At 49.3% G+C, this 21,064-nt stretch overlaps 1 protein-coding gene across 2 annotated transcripts in view; it reads right to left on the reverse strand.

The window, feature by feature from the left end:
* The window catches only part of PFKFB3 (6-phosphofructo-2-kinase/fructose-2,6-biphosphatase 3), a 58,652-nt gene extending 37,588 nt beyond the window's left edge, over nt 1–21,064 (reverse strand). For both annotated transcript variants that reach the window (XM_064142712.1, XM_064142704.1), the window contains exon 1: nt 20,943–21,064. In XM_064142712.1, the coding sequence (XP_063998782.1) occupies nt 20,943–20,958 (16 nt within the window). In that variant the 5' untranslated portion in view covers nt 20,959–21,064. The remainder of the gene's footprint in view (nt 1–20,942) is intronic.

Raw genomic sequence — 21,064 nt, forward strand, 5'->3', positions numbered from 1 at the left:
TCCATGCTGCTGGGGATGCAGTCTGGGACACTGTTCTCTTCTGGGCCACGAGTGCACCTTGACGGTTCATGTCCAGCTTTTCTTCTACTAGTATCTCCACATCCTTCTCCTCAGGGCTGTTCTCAGTCCCTTCATCATCCAGCCTGTATACCAGGGATTACCCCATCCCAGCTGCAGGACACAGAATCACAGTATATACCTAATTGAAAGTGACCTCAAAGACCATCCAGTCCAACCTTTCACCTGTCACTTGGCTTTGCAGAACCTCATGGCGTTCAAAGTGTCCCACTTCTCAAGTCTGTCCAGCAGAAATAGAATCATGTGCTTACATCTGAACCAGACCTAATATGTGCTGGGAAGTGATGTGCAAGAGTGGGAAGGAGTTCAAGTTCCAGCCCTCCTCTAAGTTTGGGTTGTTATAGGAACCATTTCCTTTGGAGGTGCCCAAGGCTTCAAGCTGGTCGTGTTCATGCAGATCTTAGTTCCCAGCTCTGTTGCATTTGGATGCAGCTCTCCATGTCTGCTGCCTGCAGGGTCTCAGTAATGGATGTGAAAGCCCCTATGGGTGAGCCTCTTCAACCCATTTAAGGTGGAAGATGGTCACCCTCTGGAAATCACAGCCTGTCATTATCACACAGACTTTGTTACTAAACTATTTCCTAACATCTCATTAACACCCACTGCTCATTAAGAACCTGGATCATTATCTCATCATTGCAGGTTATTAAATCCAACAATGGCAAAGGCTGTGCCCTTTCATTCTGAGGCTGACTCATTTTATGATGTAATAAGCCCAGGCCAGTAACAACTTCAACATTGCCATGGTGACCACGAGGCTTCTAAAGAGTTGTAAGCAATGATGTCATGAAGCCAAATACCAGGGAGATGCTGGGGAATCTCTTTCAAGGAAACTTAGGAACCCACAAGACAAAGCTCTTGGGAAGGATCCATTGTGGTTTGTACTCCTGCTTGCAGGCACCAACATGAATGAGATTAATCCACAGTCCATGAAAATGGTATTTTTTAATCCCTGTTGTAAACTCAATCTTGATACAAGGGCTTCAGATCACAGGATCACAGGATATTAGGGGTTGGAAGGGACCCAAGGAGATCATCGAGTCCAACCCCCCCCCGCCAGAGCAGGACAATACTATCTAACACAGATCACAGAGAATGAGAAGATCAAGGGATAAGAAGACTTCATCCCACAAAGCAGCATCCCAGGAGGGTCTGTATTGCCTGGATCAAGGGATGAGAAGACTTCATCCCACGAAGCAGCATCCCAGGAGGATCTGTATTGCCTGGATAAAGGGATGAGAAGACTTCAATCCCATGAAGCAGCATCCCAGGAGGATCTGGGCTGCCTGGGAGGCTTAGATGAAAACGTTCCACAAGGAATGCTGAGCAGGGAGGAGGTGTTGCAGCCTCACACAGCTCTTGCTGTGTCTGCCTCCATCCACCACAAAGTTGTGTGTAAAAATTTGGGAAGGATTTATGCCAGCTTGGGTGTCTACAAGGCACAGGTCAGCTTTGATTGCTTCTACCATCCATGGTGAGAAATAGGCAGTCCTAGAGCAATTCACTTTTCCTGCTGTGGATGGTGACTGTAAAGCAGGATGAGATGTGTCCTGGAAGTGTTTGCACTGTGAGCACAGAGGGACATCTCAGTTAGATCTATGCCCAAAGCCAAATGACACACATCTTGGTGCGCTCTAGTATGAGGTGACCCAAAACCCAGTTCTGTGTTTGGTCCAGAGGTTCATATAAGTAGGAAGAGTAAAGCTTGGATGAGAAGCATTTGAAAACTGTGTACGTGCTGGAGATCTTTCCACCCACACCCTTCTGAGCACATCTGCCATATTGACAACCTGCTTGTCCCTGCTTCCTTGCAGGGCTGGAATGATACAGACAATGGCAGGGGATGGTTGCTCAACAGTGTCCTACACACCTCAACACAGGCCAAGAAGATGTGCTTTTGGGACCAACACCATTCCAGGGTGAGTTGTTCCCTGGATCAGGCTCTCCAAGAGTCCATGTTTCCATTCAACTGATGGAAACTACAAAGCATATTGCTGTCTACAACTGCCTGAAGGGAGGTTGTAGTCAGTTGGGGTTGGTCTCTTCTCTCAGGCAACCAGCAACACAACAAGGGGACACAGTCTCAAGTTGTGCCGGGGGGGTCTAGGCTGGATGTTAGGAGGAAGTTGTTGGCAGAGAGAGTGATTGGCATTGGAATGGGCTGCCCAGGGAGGTGGTGGAGTCACTGTCTCTGGAGGTGTTGAAGAAGAGCCTGGATGAGGCACTTAGTGCCACAGTCTACTTGACCGTCTAGGGCAGGGTGCTAGGTTGGACTGGATGAGCCTGAAGTCTCTTCCAACCTGGTTGATTCTATGATTCTCTGGACTGTTCCTCTGTGCTTTTAAACATGAGACCTGCAGGGAGTGCTTTTAGGAGGTCTGCGAAACACAACTAAGAGAGAAAGTGTGTGGACAGGAGGTTGAAATTCAGAATAAAAAGGTCCACAACTACATTGAAAAAATGCCCAAGAACCAATCAGCTGAAAAGCCATCACAAGATGGCAAAGATTTCTGATTTCTCTGCATCAGGCAAAAAAATGAACAAGTGACTGAGCTATACCCTTCATACAACAGACATCTCAAGTTGTTGTTTGCCTTTTTTGTTTGTTTCTAGTTGCAGGAGTTTGTGTTGTCATATTTTCCCCAGGTAACCTTTCAGATCTCCCATTTCATAGAATCAAAGAATTGTTTTGGTTGGACAAGACCTCTAAGATCATCAAGTCCAACCACTGACCTAGCACTGCTACAGTCATTAGGTGTTTAAGGCCAGGCTGGATGAGACTGTGGGCAGCCTGACCTAAGGTAGGGTGTCCCTGCCCCTGGCAGGGGGTTGGAACTAGACGATCCTTGTGGTCCCTTCCAACCCTGACTGATTCTGTGGCTCTGTGATCAAACCATGTCCCAAAGTGCCATGTCCACATGTTTCTTGAACATCTCCAGGGATGGTGACTCCAATGCCTCCCTGGGCATCAAGAAATTTTTCCTAATATCCAATTTAATCACAGAATCACAGAAACATCCAGATTGGAAAAGACCCTCAGGATCACCTAACACCTCTCCAATTTTTGGAGCCAAATCATTGGAACCAGGTTATACAGATTGCTGGAATGCAGAAGTTAAAGAAGAAAATTTTATCAGGGTTTTCTTAATTTTTTGAATGTTTATAAGGCAAAGATTTTCATTTAACTAATTCCTAGTAGGTGGTTTTATTTTATAGATTTCATCTAGCATTTTCTATACCGTGGAGAAGGGCCACAGGGATGCTCAGAGGGCTGCAGCACCTCTCCTAGGAGGACAGACTGAAAGTGTTGGGGCTGTTCAGTGTGCTGAAAAGGAGGCTCCCAGGTGACCTTCTTCTTATGGCATTCCAGGATCTGAAGGGGACCTACAAAAAAGCTGGGGAGGGACTTTTTAGGCTCTCAGGGAGTGACAGGACTAGGGGAAATGGAGCAAAGCTGGAGATGGGTAGGTTCAGAGTGGAAGTGAGGAGGAATTGTTCAGCATGAGAGTGGTGAGAGCCTGGATTGGGTTGCACAGGGAAGTGATTGAGGCCCCATGACTGGAGAGGTGTTTAAGGCCAGGCTGGATGAGGCTGTGGCCACTCTGCTCTAGGGTAGGGTGTCCCTGCCCCAGGCAGGGCAGTTGGCAGCAGATGATCCTTGTGGTCCCTTCCAACCCTGACTGATTCTATGATTCTGTGATTCAATGATTCACTATTTTCCAATCAGAAATGAAAACTACCAATGGGAAATTCATCTGGAATTTTGGGGCAAGCTGAAACAATACCAGGAGCTTACTGCCAACATATTTTCTCAAAAGCATTTAAATGTTCTAACAAGCTGTTAACAGCTCCTTCAGGAGAAGAAAAGGGGGGGTTAAAAAAAGAACATTTAGCTGAATGTTTAAATCTCTGCCCTGCAGTTCAACACAGAGTAGCAAACCAGTGTTTGGATACCTGGCAGTTTGGTAGGGACTGCGAGGAATGATGCTGTGCTTCATAGCACTAAAATGTGTCCCTGTTTCCTCCAAAACCAACTGCTGTTACTTGAGCTGAGACCCAGAGCCATGAAGAGATGGCACAGGTGGAAGCACACATTAGCCACCAGCTATGAATTGAGTTGTCCCCACTAAATATGATGCAGCAGGGGGAAAACAACTTTTACTGCATCTCATTTAATATTTCTGGCAACACCTCTAATCAGGGAATCACAGCACAAACTCTTCTCCAAACAAGGTTCCATTTCTTGTTCTCACTCCTTGAAAACCAAAACAGATGACTCCAGAAGACCTGGGCTCACCCCACACGTTTATCCCCACCATGCCTATGTGTTTCTCTGCACTGTGCCAGTGGGTCTGTGTTTCGTTGCTTGCACTTTCCTGGGCTGATGCCTGTGATGACAGCAAGGTCAAAGCAAGAGTTTCACATTTCCCAGCCATCTGTTTACCCAGTGCTCAAGCTGAATGAAAACAACTGCCAGAGAGTGGCCTGAGTCAACAAGAGATCTGACATCCACCCAACTCTCAGATGGGATCTCCTTCCAACTTCCCAAAAAAGAAAGAGAACCAGGCTCAGGCTCAAGACATGACCTTCCTTCACTTGTTGTTATATGTTTATCACTCAGGCTTGGATAATCCCAGCCATCTAAGTGATGGGCACCTCATTCCCACTGCTGGTCAGAGGCATGGTTTGGTCTCTAGACCAGTGAGCTACGGTTTGCACCCACTGTGGTGCCAAGACCCATGGACTGCTGCATAGGTAGACCCCAGATCATTTCCCAAACCTGCCAGATTTGCAAACAAGGTCTTTCTGTAGTTGTGGCTAACGAGGATCCTACCAGCATGGGTTTGTGTGAAGGCAGGGGTGGCCAGGTCACAGTAGCTGCAGTCCCTCACATGTGCAGGAGATGCTTTAAGCATGGATGCTTTGCTTGTTTCCTCCCATTCCTACCTTAAACACGGATGGTCACTCCAGAGCTGACTGGTTAAACAGCCCTGAAAACCCATCTCACACAGGGTAAAATCCTGCCTTAACACAAGGTCAAGCACAGCTGCCTGGCAGGCGTGCAGGAGCGCACGCAAGCACCTCGATCCCTGGCAGCCCGTGCCGCTGCTGCCTTCGGATGCGACTCAAAAAGCTGGTCCTTGTGCATTCACACAGAGTCAGTCATCAACGAAACAAGGTGACTAAGACTTGATGCTGGCACACATCAGCCTCATCCCACATTGCCTTGTCCTGTCTTGTTTGCTGCCAGCCCGTTAGCTGCCAAGGCCACCCAACCCCATCACTGCAAGCAGGGAATGGCAGGAGATGGAAAGCCCAACCAGAAAAGACAATCATAGGGTGTCCAAAATTCTGGGTAAAATCATACCCAGGAAACACCTCTTTCCACCTAAATGCTCTTCACCAAGCACTCACCCAAGCTGCTATTGTTGCAACAGCCATAAACTATTTAATGCTTCGTTAAATTGCTCTCCAATGTGTTTGACTTCAGTTAGTTTCTGAGCAACTCAGCTGCACCCAAAAAGTACTGAAAGGAAAAAAGGAGAGAGGAATCACTGCAGAAACCAGGAGTGATTTCATGTTTAGGAGGACCAAAGGCCTTGCTGGCTCCACATATTGTTTTTTTTATATCTGGTAGGAGGTGGAAATCCATTCCCTGCCTTTGGCAAATGAACCTTGAAGAAACAAATAAACAGAAAAATCACTGCTGGCAGGTATCTCTTCTGTCTTGACTTGTCCTGCTCAGCTCGGTTCAGCAATACAGAGCAAAGCTACTTCCGAGTCCCTCTTCCCACCCAAAGCCTCATCCTCAGCTGCAAATGGGATTCAGCCTTCCAGCTGGGAAACAGACTGAGGCTGGAAAAACAAAATCAATGGGTTTTAAAAATAGTATTTATTAGTGTAAGTATTTGTAATTGAAGAGGAGTTTTGCCAAGCACAGATACATCCCTAGAGCACCAGCATTGGCATGAACTGCTGAGGCTGGAGGGGTTTCATTGAGCTGCCCAAGCTCAAATCACAGCCTCAGCTGTATCTGACTGTTAGGAATCTCTTGCTCATTAGGAAGATTTCTAAGAAAAATAGGGAGTGGGGGAAAAAAAAACCAAACCAACCAAGGTCAAAACCTGAAAATTTTACTCTGGGTGTGCTAGAGTCTTCTGTTGGCATCGAGGTGGAATGTTTTTGTTCAAAAAAAGGCTGGATGAGTGACTTAGTGCCATGGTCTAGTTGATTGGACAGGGCTGGGAGATAGGTTGGACTGGATGAGCTTGGAGGTCTCTTCCAATCTGGTTGATTCTATGACTCTATGACTCACTTGGATCATACCTGGGGTGAAAAGGCAATTTTCCCTCCAAATAAACTTATATCAGTGACTAAAGAACCTTTATTCATCACCAAAAAGATCATTGGGCACTGGAATAGGCTGCCCAGGAGGTGGTGCAATCACCATCCCAAGAAGTGTCTAAAACTCATTTAGATAGGGAGCTTAGGGGCATGGTCTAACAGTTCACAGGATATTAGGGGTTGGAAGGGACCCAAGGAGACCATCCAGTCCAACCCCCCCTGCCAGAGCAGGACCACACAATCTAGCACAGATAACAGAGGAACACATCCAGACAAGCCTTGAAAGTCTCCATGGAAGGAGACTCCACAACCTCTCTGGGGAGCCTGTTCCAGTGTTCTGGGACTCTTACAGAAAAGAAGTTCCCCCTTGTGTTGAGGTGGAGCCTCTTGTGCTGCAATTTACACCCATTGCTCCTTGTGCTATCCCAGGGAGCAGTGAGCAGAGCCTGTCCCCCACTCCTGGCCAGCCCTGAGATACTTATAAACATTTATCAAATCCCCTCTCGGTCTTCTCTTCTCCAGACTAAGCAGCCCCAGGTCCCTCAGCCTCTCCTCATAAGGCAATGTTCCAGTCCCCTAAGCATCCTTGTAGCAGGACCCTCTCCAGCAGATCCCTGTCCATTTTAAACTGAGGAGCCCAACACTGAAGGCAGTATTCAAAATGATGTCTCACCAGGGCAGAGTAGAGGGGAAGGAGAACCTCCCTTGATCTGCTGGACACACTCCAGGATGGCCACAAGGACACATTGCTGTGCCATGGTTAACTTGTTATCCAAGTTATGTGTAGGGAGACGTTAGGTTATGGCTGTACTTAGAATCACAGAATGAGTCAGGGTTGGAAGAGACCACAAGGATCATCTAGTTCCAACCTCCCTGCCATAGGCAGGGACACCCTACCCTAGAGCAGGCTGCCCACAGCCTCATCCAGCCTGGCCCAGGGAGGTGGTGGAGGCATCATCCCTTGAGGTCTTCAAGCAAAGCCTGGCTGAGGCACTTAGTGCCATGGTCTGGTTGACTGGCTAGGGCTGGGTGCTAGGTTGGACTGGATGATCTTGGAGGTCTCTTCCAACCTGGTTGATTCTATGATGCTATGATTCTACCTCCAGGGATGGGGCCTCAACCACCTCCCTGGGCAACCCAGCGCAGGCTCTCACCACTCTCATGGTGAAGAACCTGACGATCCTCAGGCGTTTTCCAAGCAGGCGGTTCTGTGATTGTACAGTCATTTAGAAGTCCGGCAGCTGGGAAGGCGCCAGTACCGCTGGGTCAAAAACACCTCCCCGCCCAGCATGTTATCCCCGCTGTTTACCGCGCTCAGCTGCTCTCCATATTTCCCCTAAGCGGGCAGGACGCCCAGCAGCTCCTCGGCGCTGGCGGCGCAGCTCGCCCATGCCCCTGCCGCATGCTGTCCGGCGGCGCTGCAGCTGCCGGGCGGGCTGGCAGCGGCGCGGCGACAGCGAGGTCAGGGCAGCGGCGGAGCTCCTCCCTGCGCGCATGTGAAGGGAGCATGCACGGCCCGTGCGGCGCCCCGGGGCTGCCGCATGCCTGCGCCGCACGCCTGCGCCGCGCCGAGTGCGGGCTCCGGCTGCCGGCCGCCTGCCAGCCCAACCGGCGCGGCCAAGACCCCGTCAGCCCGTAAACAAGTTCACCTCGCTGCTCTGCAAAAGGCTCTCCCCGCCTTGGGTCGGACAAACAAGCTCCAGAGCTGGCTGCCAAGGCTTCAGGGAGGGTTGCGTGCAGGGTTGCTGCCGTTTAACACCAGCCCTGCCGTGCGTTAGGCTAAAAGCTGACTGCGAGGGCTGCTGGCACCATCAAGGGAGACTAATGTTGGGCTGGGGCTGTGCAGGGTCACAAGAGCATCTTCTCTGCAAGGTGGATTTATCATCCTCCCTTCCCCAGCATCAAAGCAGCGTTCTATCTCCCCAGGTCGTTTCACCAGGAAACATTTGTCCATCTCATTCTCCACACCCTGTCCTCAAACAATGCATGGCAGGACTACACAGAGCTTTCCCCCACTTCCAACTCAAGTGTGACTCTATGCTAAACAAAGCTTTCCCCCACTTCCAACTCAAGTGTGACTCTATGCTAAACAAAGCTTTCCCCCACTTCCAACTCAAGTGTGACTCTATGCTAAACAAAGCTTTCCCTCACTTCCAACTCAAGTGTGATTCTATGATAAACGAAGCTTTCCCCCACTTCCAACTCAAGTGTGACTCTATGCTAAACAAAGCTTTCCCCCACTTCCAACTCAAGTGTGACTCTATGCTAAACAAAGCTTTCCCCCACTTCCAACGCAAGTATGATTCTATGATAAACGAAGCTTTCCCCCCACTTCCAACTCAGGTGTGATTCTATGATAAACGAAGCTTTCCCCCCACTTCCAACTCAGGTGTGATTCTATGATAAACAAAGCTTTCCCCCCACTTCCAACTCAAGTGTGACTCTGTGCTAAACAAAGCTTTCCCCCACTTCCAACTCAAGTGTGGCTCTATGCTAAACAAAACTTTCCCCCCACTTCCAACTCAAGTGTGGCTCTATGCTAAACAAAACTTTCCCCCACTTCCAACTCAAGTCCTCCAGATGAGGCTTTAGCAACCTGCTTTGACCTCCATGGGATGACTTTGAAACTCTGTGTTACACTGGATAATGTCTGGGTCAAAACAAACCAACATGGGGGACATGCTGAAAGATGCTCCATCATCATCAGATTTCATGTAGAAAGTGTTGAATCTGCAGATAAGGGCAGCTGAAGCCACAATCACAGTAGTCTTGAGCATATCTCTGCTCTCTCCTGTGCCTCAGTTTCCCCTGCCTTGAGTGATAAAGCTGGAAATCATAGTATCATTGAATCAAACAGGTTGGAAGAGACCTTCAAGATCATCCAGTCCAACCTAGCACCCAGACCTAGACAATCAACTAGACCATGGCACTAAGTGCCTCATCCAGGCTTTGCTTCAACACCTCCAGGGACAGTGACTCCACCACCTCCCTGGGCAGCCCATTCCAATGCCAATCACTCTCTCTGACAACAACTTCATCCTGACATCCAGCCTAGACCTCCCTTGGCATAACTTGAGACTTTGTCCCCTTGCTCTGTAGCCTGGGAGAAGAGACCAACTCCACCTGGCCACAGCCTCCCTTCAAGTAGTTGTAGACAGCAATGAGGTCACCCCTGAGCCTCCTCTTCTGCAAGCTAAACACCCTCAGCTCCCTCAGCCTCTCCTCACAGGGCTGTGCTTCAGGTCCCTCACCAGCTTCATTGCCCTCCTGTGGACACCTTCCAGCACCTCAACATCTCTCTTGAATTGAGGGGCCCAGAACTGGACACAGCACTCAAGGTGTGGCCTGACCAGTGCTGAGTACAGGGGAAGAATAACTTCTCTTGTCCTACTGGACACACTGTTCCTGATCCAGGCCAGGATGCCATTGGCTCTCTTGGCCACCTGGGCACACTGCTGGCTCTTGTTCAGCTACTATCTACCAGTACCTCCAGGTCCTTTTCTTCCAGTGAGCACTAGAAAGAGTTCAAATATGTGTATATATATATTTATAAAATGTACATCTAAGCAAAAAGCTGTGGACAGGCCAGAGAGAGTCCAGAGGAGGGCCACAAAGATGATCCAAGGACTGAGAATTGCCATATGAGGAAAATCTGAGAGAATTTCCTCTATTCAGCCTGGAGAAAAGGCTTAGAGGACATCTTCTCACCATGTTCCAGTATTGAAAGAGTGGCTACAAAGAAGTGGGAGACTTCCTTTCTACAAAGAGTCACATGGAGAAGATAAGGGATAATGGGTACAAATTACTCCTGAGAAGATTCCAGTCTGATAGAAGAAGGAAATTATGCTTAACAAGGAAAATCAGCCACTGGAACAATCTCCCCAGGGAAGTAATGGAGCTCCAAAGATTGGATGCCTGTAAGATTCTGCTGGACAGAGTACTTGACCATCTTGTCTAGACCCCACTTTTACCAAGTATGGTTGGAACAGATGATCCCTGAGGTCCCTTCCAACCTGGGATTCTATGAAAGAAGGACTAAAAAACCTCTCAGCAGCCAATTATGATCAAAGAAGATGAAGCCCTCAGAGAAGAAAAAAGTATTAGTAATAAAACATCAAAAGGAAAGCTCAGTTCCAGGGTATTTTTAGGTGAAGTGTGGTAGAAAACATTCAGGAGGTCGAGTTTTGTGGCCTGGATGGTGCTTGTTCCTCAGCACCAGGGAAGGGCACATCTCACTCCAGGCACCCACCGTGCTTTGGGGAAGAGGTTTAATTTGGAAACAGGTTGTTTCCTGAGTGGCATATATGGAGGAAAGAGAAACCTGGGGTGGGAAATCATAGAATCATAGAATCAACCAGGTTGGAAGAGACCTCCAAGATCATCCAGTCCAACCTATCACCCTGCCCTATCCAATCAACCAGACCATGGCACTAAGTGCCTCATCCAGTCTTTTCTTGAAGACCCCCAGGGACGGTGCCTCCACCAATGTGAGAAGAGCTTTCAGTCTATAAAAGGATGTTATGATGCAAATCACATCTGTCCTCCACAGCACGGAAGGCTTAAAGTAGATATGGAAAAAGCTGCCCACGTATAAAGGGAAGCTCAGCACCTCTTGGGAGGACAAGGAATCCCCAGGAGAAAACACAAGGGAAATTCCAAACTGCTTGTGTAGGTTCGAACTTGACTCCCATCCATGGCCTGTCTCCATCCCCTTTTTGTTTTACCTTAAAATGTGGTTATTCAGGGGGGAAAAGGAAAGTGGGGTGCCCTGCAGAGCCGTGCATGCCTGCGTGTGTGCACACACGCACCAGGCGAGCAGGGATCGTGCCTTGCCAGCTGCTGGTTTTGAAATCCTCCCACGTCCCTCCATCAAAACCCTGTGGTCATCTGATTTAAAGCCTTTGGAGTAATTTTCTGCCAAGATGAATTTCTCCATCGTTGAGGGTGTGTTAGGGAAGGGTTCAGCATGCCAGCCACCCTGCCGCCACCAGTTCCTGATGGCAAAAGGAGCATCAGAGATGGTAGAATGTCAGCTGGAGAAGGTGGTGCTGTGTGATCTGAGCACTCAGGTGAAGTCCAAATCCATGCCAAGCTCTCTGCAGAGGAGTTAGGCACTTCTCCACAGTTCAAGAACAATGTAGCCCAGCCAGTTCCACTCTTTTTACATTACTTAAAACCTATCTACTACTTTCTATCTACTTAGAATCACAGAACAGTTTTCCTTGGAAAAGCTCTTTTAAGATCCTGGAGTCCAACCATTATCTAGCTCTACCAAGTCTGGTGGTAAACCCTCAGCACCACATCTTTGTGTCTTTTAAACATCTCCAGGGATGAAGATTCAACCACCTCCCAGCCTATTACAGTGTTTGAGAACCTTTTCAGTGCAGAAGTTTCTTCTAATATCCAACCTAAACCTCCTCTGGTGCAATTTGAGGCCATTTCCTCTTGTCCTATCTCTTGTCACTAGGGAGAAAAGACCAACACTCGACTTCAGTACAACTTCCTTCCAGGTGGTTGTAGAGGATAAGGTCTCCATGGCCACCAAGCCTGGTCTTCAGCCAGTGGTATGGAGAGAAAGCACCAGGGTAACGCCAATGCCTGCTCACTATGTCATAGGAGAGACCCTCTCCATCCACACAAGAGTGAGGCAAGACACCAAGAGGAAGATTTTCCAGCATCCCAAGTTGCTTGTGGGGTGCTGGCCCTGGGAAGCCAGGTTACAGGCTTGTTTGCCCATTCCCAGGTTAGGAGATGAGGAGGGGCTCTCAGCAACAGCATCTTTACGTAGTTTCAATTCCCAGACTCAGGAAGTCTGAGAGGCTGTGACAGCCTCTCTCCTCCCACTGCCTGTTTTCTGTGGAATGATCAGGGAGCAGAGCAGGTCCCAGAACTCCCCACTGGACTTTGCAGCTCCCGCACAGCAAGCTGCACATCTTTTGCAAGCCTCCAACGATTTCAAGTTGGGTTGCTGTTTCATCTCCAGCTGGTGGCAGTGAAGGGTGTCCCACCTTCCAACCACAGCTTGTCGTTTTCTCCCCTGCACCAGCACCATGAGATGTGGTGGAGTTTGCTGCTTGCTTGTGCAAAGCTACACGAGCACCAACGGGAACACAACCCCTAGGAATGGCAGCTCCTTAACCTCCTTAACATCTCTCCCTGAACCGTGGTAAACACTAAATAAAGTGTAATGTCAAAGAGGCAGTGGAGAGGTCATGCTCATCAAGTGTTTTCTTGGAGCAGCAGGGAGCAGGAATGTGCTGGGATGGGTGTGATGGGGGGGGTTGGACAGACACCTGCTCCTTTGGCTCATTTACTCGTGTTTTGCTGGAGAGACTGGCAAAGCGAAAGGAGATGAAACAAACCCAAATGCCAGGAAGAAAATACCCTGGCAAGAAACAGCGGCCAGGGGCCAAAGCAGGACAGGAGGGCGTTGCCAACCTTCCAGGAAAGGTGTTCACTGAAAACAAGGCCATGGTTCGACTCAGACACGAGCCGGTGAGTCAGGAGAGCCGCGGCCAGCTGGGCTGCACGTTTCCTCTCTGCCCTTGGAGCAGGCACCCACGCTGCCACCAGCAGCACTGAGACAGGCCCCACAGGCAGCTGCACCAGGCAGCAACACCCTGAGCAGCTCTCGACCTCCCACTTGCCTTCTCCTCATCTAATGCGTTGCTCATTTGCACTCGTAAATCCTTCCCGGTGCCTTTGATGGGCACTTAGTGCCATGCACTAGTTGACTGCATAGGGCTGGGGATAGGTTGGACTGGATGATCTTGGAGGTCTCTTCCAACCTGGTAGATTCTATGATTCTATTCTATGATTCTGTGATTCTATTCTATGATTCTATGATTCTATTCTGTGATTCTGTGATTCTATTCTATGGTTCTATTCTATAATTCTATGATTCTATTCTATGATTCTGTGATTCTATTCTATGATTCTATTCTATAATTCTGTGATTCTATTCTATGATTCTGTGATTCTATTCTATGATTCTATTCTATAATTCTGTGATTCTATTCTATGATTCTGTGATTCTATTCTATGATTCTATTCTATGATTCTGTGATTCTATTCTATGATTCTATTCTATGATTCTGTGATTCTGTGATTCTATTCTATGATTCTGTGATTCTATTCTATGATTCTATTCTATGATTCTGTGATTCTGTTCTATGATTCTATTCTATAATTCTATGATTCTATTCTATGATTCTATGATTCTGTGATTCTGTTCTATGATTCTATTCTATAATTCTATGATTCTATTCTATGATTCTATGATTCTGTGATTCTGTGATTCTGTGATTCTGTTCTATGATTCTATTCTATAATTCTATGATTCTATTCTGTGATTCTATTCTATGATTCTATGAAATGGTGGATAAACAAGTTTTGCAGTGTTGCCAGCAAAGCACAACATTGAGTAGTGACAGCAAACCCAGAGTGACAAAATGATCCTTTTAATCACTTAAAAAGCTGCAGAAAGGCAAATCTCCACCTGCAGCTCTACTCTGCACCAGCTGATCCATCCCTGGAGGTGATCAAGAAGAGACTGGATGGCACTTAGTGCCATGGTCTAGTTGATTGGACAGGGCTGGGTGCTAGGTTGGTCTGGATGAGCTTGGAGGTCTCTTCCAACCTGGCTGATTCTATCATTGCCCATCAGAGGGTGTTACAATCTGATCATCTGTAAGGGTTAAGCAGGGAAGGGGACACGCAGCAGAAATGATCATGCCAGGATGTGGCACTGTTCTGCCTCTTCCTGTCACACTCATGTGCAGAGGCACCTCTGCTGCTGCGAACAAGAGCCTCCTTCATCTGGGAAACGAGACCAGCAGACGTCACAACTGCTAACAGAAAGCAAAAGGCTGAATACAGAGCGGTATTGTTACAGCAGCAGTTATCTACCCACTCCTCCCACCATGCGGCTGGAAACTGCAGTGCTTGGTGGTAGAAATCACCTCCGCAGCATCACCCGCACCAGCCAATTTCTACTGTCAGAGCAACTCCTGTTATCACCTTCTCCACTGGAGAACAATTTCTGACACTTTTGGATGAGAGCTGCTCACAGGACATTGCTCTGATGGCCACCAGCAGAAAGGAGTCAAGAGAAGGATGATCAGAGGATGATCAGAGGGCTGGAGTGCCTCTCCTATGAGGACAGACTGAAAGAGTTGGGGTCGAGAGAGGTGATACTCCCCCCCTCTTCTGCTCTGCTGAGACCCCACCTGGAGTACTGCATCCAGTTCTGGAGCCCCCATTACAAGAAGGATGTGGAGATGCTGGAGCATGTCCAGAGAAGGGCCACAAGGATGCTCAGAGGGCTGCAGCAGCTGTGCTATGAGGACAGACTGAAAGAGTTAGGGCTGTGCAGTCTGCAGAAGAGGAGGCTCCCAGGTGACCTTCTTGTGGCTTTCCAGGATCTGAGGGGGCCTACAAAAAAGCTGGGGAGGGACTTTTTAGGTTGTCAGGGAGTGACAGGACTGGGGGGAATGGAGCAAAGCTGGAGGTGGGGAGATTCAGAGTGGCCATGGGGAGGAAGTTCTTGAACATGAGAATGGTGAGAACCTGGAATGGGTTGCCCAGGGAGGTGGTTGAGACCCCATGGCTGGAGGTGTTTAAGGCCAGACTGGATGAGGCTGTGGCCAGCCTGATCTAGGGTAGGGTGTCTGTGACCATGACAGGGGTGTTGGAACTGGCTGATCCTTGTGGTCCCTTCCAACCCTGACTGATTCACATCCCAGCCACCATGGGTGCTTGTGCCCTCCACAAGGTCCTTGTGGAGGTGTGTGTGATGTGGGCAGGATCCTGGGAAGATTAGGGCTGGATTTTCAAATCTTACCCTCCCTGCTGCACAGTGGGTGCTCAGCTCCTCCAGCCCCTTGGTAGCCCTTGAGGGATTCATCTCAGCTGCATGCTGCCACTTTGAAGCCAAGTGTTGGCTCTCCAACAGCAATGCAGAGGTTGGCTCTGGAGTCATTGTGCCTATTCATCATCACAGCAATGGAGAGGTTGGCTCTGGAGTCATTGTGCCTATTCATCATCACAGCAAGGCCATCAAATCACTATTAGCCTGGGAACTGATGTTTAAACCAAGTCATATGTGCAGCAACCACAAGACACCACTTTGCTTTCCCACTGCCACCCTAGCAGATGAAGGACATAGCTCAGGTTTTGGCTGCAGACCCTTCAAGAGCTCCCCAGTCTCTGTGCTTGTCCTTTTTTCAATGTTCCTTTTTCTTCTCTTCCTCTGTAAGCTCCTCCAGATGCTTGACAGGATCCAGTGGTCCATCATGCCCATGATGCTCCTGATCTGTACCTTGCTTCAAGCTCCCCTCTTCTGTTGTGCAAAGAACTATGTGCTCAGCACAACCACCTACAGTTGTCCAAGCTCTGCCTCTGTATAGGGTTGCACTGCTGTTGCACAGCCATGAACAATGACCATGTCAGCAGAGCCCCTTTGCAGGATCATGGTATCCACTGTCACCTCTTCAAAGCACAAACCACATTCCACATTCATCTAAGCCCTTCTCTGTCACCAGCATGATCCTTGGTGGTCCCAGAGAAGACCATCAACAGACAAAAATCAACATCAACCACTCCAGGACTTGCCCTCTGATCAAGCAGGGCCCTGAGGTCAGTTTCTTACCTGGTTGCAGCCATGCACTACCACACAGGAACCTTTGCTCACAAGAGCAGCAACATGCCTTGGTGAATGGTGATCCAAGCAGCACCCAGAAGGAAGAGCCTCCCATACAACAGCTCAAAACCATCTTCCATGTTTATCTGAACTTAGAAATCCTCTATTTGTGCCATCATGCATTTTTCTTTTGCAGTTGGGAAGTACCTTACACCATGCATCTTGTCGTGTCCTTGCCAACTTGCTGTTGGCTGTACCCATCTGCTGGGAGGCCTCTTGCTCCCACCACAGAACCATAGGGGCATAGGATGGTTTGGATTGGAAGGCACCTTTAAAGGTCATTTAGTCCCATCCCCCTGCATTCAGCAGGGACACCTACAATTAAATCAGGTTGCTCAGAGCTCCAAACAACTTGACCTGGAATATTTACAGGGATGGGGCATTTACCATCTGTCTGGGCAGTATGGGCCAGTGTTTGACAACCCTTACCATAAACCAATTCTTCCTTAGATCTAGGCTAAACCACCCCTCTTTGAGTTTGAAACCATTTCCCCTTGTCACAGCAGGCTGTGATAAAAAGGCTGTCCCTGTTTTTCTGATAGGCCCACTTTATGAACTGAAAGGGCACCAGAAGGTCTCCCTGGAGCCATCCCATCTCCAGGCTGAACAATCACAACTCTTTCAGCCTGTCCTCACAGCAGAGAGGTTCCAGCTCCCAGGACACGTTTGTGGCCTCCTCTAGTCTTGCTCCAACGGATCCATGCCTTTCCTATGCTGAGGACTCCAGAGCTGGACACTGTACAGCATCACCTGTTCAGTCTCTACTCACTGGCTTTTAGTCTTGCCTCCAGCTCCTTCCCAGCTAGCAACACCAGCAGGAATTCATTTGTCCTTTGACAAATGTCCTGCTCTCTGGCAATATCCTGGCTACTTATCACCTGCAGGCTCCCAGACCTCCTTGCACCAGCTGCAGTGATTAAATCATGTATCTCAGGCCAGGAGAAGGGCATTTTAGGTGAAAGCTCCCAGCACCTCTTGCCAGTAGAGCTGTGGCCATGGATGGGGCTTTGCCAAGGTAATGGCATAGACCAGGAATTTTTCCAGTGCTCGCAGCTAGAGTGGAGCTGTGAGGAATTAATTCCTGCCTTAAGCTGATTCTTTCTGAGCAGCTCAGAATCAGCTCCAATCCTGCCTTGAACAGCTCCAGGGATGGCAACTCCACCACCTCCCCGGGCAGCCCATTCCAGTGCCCAATGACTCTCTCAGTGAAGAACTTTCTCCTCACCTCCAGCCTAAATTTCCCCTGGCATAGCCTGAGGCTGTGTCCTCTCGTTCTGGTGCTGGCCACCTGAGAGAAGAGAGCAACCTCCTCCTGGCCACAACCACCCTTCAGGTAGTTGTAGACAGCAATAAGGTCTCCCCTGAGCCTCCTCTTCTCCAGGCTAACCAATCCCAGCTCCCTCAGCCTCTCCTCGTAGGGCTGTGCTCAAGGCCTCTCCCCAGCCTCGTCACCCTTCTCTGGACATGCTCAAGCATCTCAATGTCCCTCCTAAACTGGGGGGCCCAGAACTGAACACAGGACTCAAGGTGTGGTCTAACCAGTGCAGAGTACAGGGGCAGAATGACCTCCCTGCTCCTGCTGACCACACCATTCCTGATGCAGGCCAGGATGTCATTGGCTCTCTTGGCCAGCTGGGCACACTGCTGGCTCATGTTCAGGTGGGTATCAATCAGCACCCCCAGATCCCTCTCTGTTTGGCATGTCATATTTGGCATCCCAAGCTGAAGCTGCAAGAAGCTGCTGGTAGCTGCTCTGGAATTTCAGTGTTGACCTCTAGAGGAAGTTTGTGGATGAGCTATGGTTTTGAGGGCAACGCAGTGGTTGCAGAATGAAATTGCCTGTGTCAAGGCCCTGAGGATTTGCAGGTCAGCTGTACCCTAGGTATGTAGCAGCAAATCACAAAACCATAGAATCATTAAGGTTGGAAAAGACCTCTAAGATCATCAGGTCCAACCATCAACTCAGCACCACTACACCTACTTAGCCATATCCTAAAGTTCCATGTCCACATGTGTTTTGAACACCTCCACCGTTGGTATCAATCATAGAATCATAGAATCAATCAGGTTGGAAGAGACCTTCACAATCATGCAGTCCAACTTATCACCCAGTCCTATCTCATCAGCTAGACAGCCCTATCCAATTAACTAGGTAGTAGATGTACCACCTCCCTGGGCAGCCCATTCCACTGCCTGGCACAGCACAGTGCTTCAGTAAATAGATCCTCCCCAGTTCAGGTGTCCCACTGAAGAAAGGCTGAGAGCACTGGGGTTGTTCAACTGGAGAAGAAAAGGTTCCAGGGAGACCTTCTTGCAGACTTTCAGTACCTAAAGGGGGCCTAAAAGAAGATGAGGACAATCTTTTTAGTGTGGACTGTTGTGACAGGACAAAGAGTGATGGTTTTAAACTAAAATTAGGGGGATTTAGGTTAGATCTAAAGGAGACATTTTATTGCACTGAGAATGGTGAAACACTGGCATGGGTTGCTCAGTGAGGTGGTGAATGCTCCATCCCTGGAAACATTCAAGGCCAGGTTGTCTGGGACTTTGAGCAACCTGATGTAGCTACAGATCATAGAATCATAGAATCAACCAGGTTGGAAAAGACCTCCAACATCATCCAGTCCAACCTAGCACCCAAACCTGGCCAGTCAACTAGACCATGGCACTAAGGGCCTCATCCAGGCTTTGCTTCAACACCTCCAGGGATGGTGACTCCACCACCTCCCTGGGCAGCCCATTCCAATGCCAATCACTCTCTCTGCCAACAACTTCCTCCTCACATCCAGCCTAGACCTCCTCCAGCACAACTTGAGACTGTGTCCCATTGTTCTGTTGCTGCTTGCCTGGCAGAAGAGACTATCCCCAGTGATGTCCTTGATGTCATTGCTCACTGCAGTGGCTTTGGACTAGATGAATTGTAGAGATCCCTTCCATTCTGTGACCCTAAGCCAGCACAGAAATGCATTCCAATTGCTGCAAACTCACCATGTGTCTCCAGGTTCTGGAGACCTGCCCATGAGTTTTTAATCACTGAGGTCCCTGCTGAGGCTGTGATGGGGCCTTGTAAGCTGCCATCCAACTTGGGCTTGGGAAGCTTCCCCCAGCTCTCTGTGCCCTCCCCCACAATGCTGAGCACTTTTAAAGCCTGAGGAGCTCAGCTTTCTTCCAGCCACCCACTCCCCTTCATCACTCCTGTGCTACACTAATCGTTTATGGCATAAAATTAAATCACAACCTGCAGTCTGCTGGGCTGCCAGGATGGAAGGCTGTGAACCACATCGTGCTTCATTGAGCCTTAAAAGGCAACAGAAGTCTCTTTGCTGAAGATCAGAGGCTCTGTGGACATCACTGCGGGCAAACACACCCAGAACATCCTCCCCAGAGCAGGCAAAGGTCAGAGAAGAAAATCCAGCCTCCCTCCCACAGCTGTGTGCCCTTCCTGCTGCTCTTCCATGTCATGCCAGCCTCAGTGCCTAACACAGAATCATGAAATCTTCAAATTGGTTCAGAGGGAAAAGACTTCTAAGATCACTGAGTCCAGCCTTTGACTCAGTACCACCATGGACATGAAACCATGTCCTGAAGCGCCATGTCTACACAGCTCTTGAACACCTCCAGGTGTAATGACTTCACCACATTCCTAGGAAGCATGTAGCAATGCCTGGCCACCCTTTCAGTAAAGGAAGGCATACAGAGGTGCTCTCTGCCCCAGCATTGCTGGAACCTGACAAAGCACTGGTGTGGTGGCTTCTCTGCTTCAATGAATCACCTGGGTTAGAGGCTGTGCAGCATCTTCTCCCCATGTCCTTGCATGCCGCAGTATATTCTCCCTCCCCCCCGTCCTTTGTGTCTCCTGGAGAAGGCTTTTATCTCTCTATTTCTCCTCCCAGTAGAGCTGCTAGGACAGGGAGTCACTGCAAGCATTCCACTCTGTGTTCCACCATGCTCACACTATAATGCCCTTTTGGAATGAGGAGAAGGTGGCACTAGGGGCCTCTGCTTCACAGAAAGCTAGGGAGGCATCCTGGTCTGTGTTCCATCATGCTCACACTATGATACCCTTCTGGAATGAGGAGAAGGTGGCACTAGGGGCCTCTGCTTCCCAGAAAGCCGGGGAGGATGGAAAACTCATCCAGCTACCCATGGGGAAGCACAGGGGCAGCCATCACAGCTTTAGGTCTCATAGCTGGAGCCTGCTTATCCCACACTGTAATGCAGGGGATGGCAAAGGGTATTTCTGCCAGCTGCTGGGATGAGTAAAATGATGCTTTGGGTTACAGATTGGAGAGCACCACGGCCTGAAAGAGGGGTATGCAGGTAAGGTACTGCTCTCCAAAGCCGTTTACCTTCTCTGTCTCTCCTCCCAGAACTACCAAAGGCACAGCTCCTCCAGCTGAGCATCACTAAGGACCACCACGAATGCACTCAACCTGCTAGTTCCCAGCCTGCTTCACACAATGCAGCCCCCAGCAACATCCCCCTGCCCAGAAATGTGCCTCCTCCTCAGCCCTTCTACCACCTAGAGCAGCTTATTCCCCTTGAGCAAGGAGACAGCAAATCCCACAGCTAAAGGAAGGTGGAGGGGAGAGAGCTGCCCTTTGCAGGCTGCATTTCTACCCCCACGCACACCCTCGGCCAGCATCGCGGAGTGTCCCCATCCTCCTCCGGCAAGCAGCGGTGCAGCAAAGCTGGGCGCAGCCCTGTTCCCACCCCTGCAAGGTGGCACCGGACGGAGCACGGCCCCCAGCTCCTTCCCTGCTCATCCCAGGGCCGGAGAGATCATCCCGGAGGGCTGCATCCCTCACCCAGCGCCTACCTTTGCGGAACGGCATCGGGCTGCTCCAGGAGCGTTGCCTTCCACGGTCGCGGCTGCCTCGCTCGTGTTTGTTGCTAGATCTACCTATCAATTTCTTCGCTGTTTCTGGTCTCTGCCTTCCT

The sequence above is a fragment of the Pogoniulus pusillus genome, chromosome 4 (genome assembly GCF_015220805.1).
Source record: "Pogoniulus pusillus isolate bPogPus1 chromosome 4, bPogPus1.pri, whole genome shotgun sequence".
NCBI lineage: Eukaryota > Metazoa > Chordata > Aves > Piciformes > Lybiidae > Pogoniulus > Pogoniulus pusillus.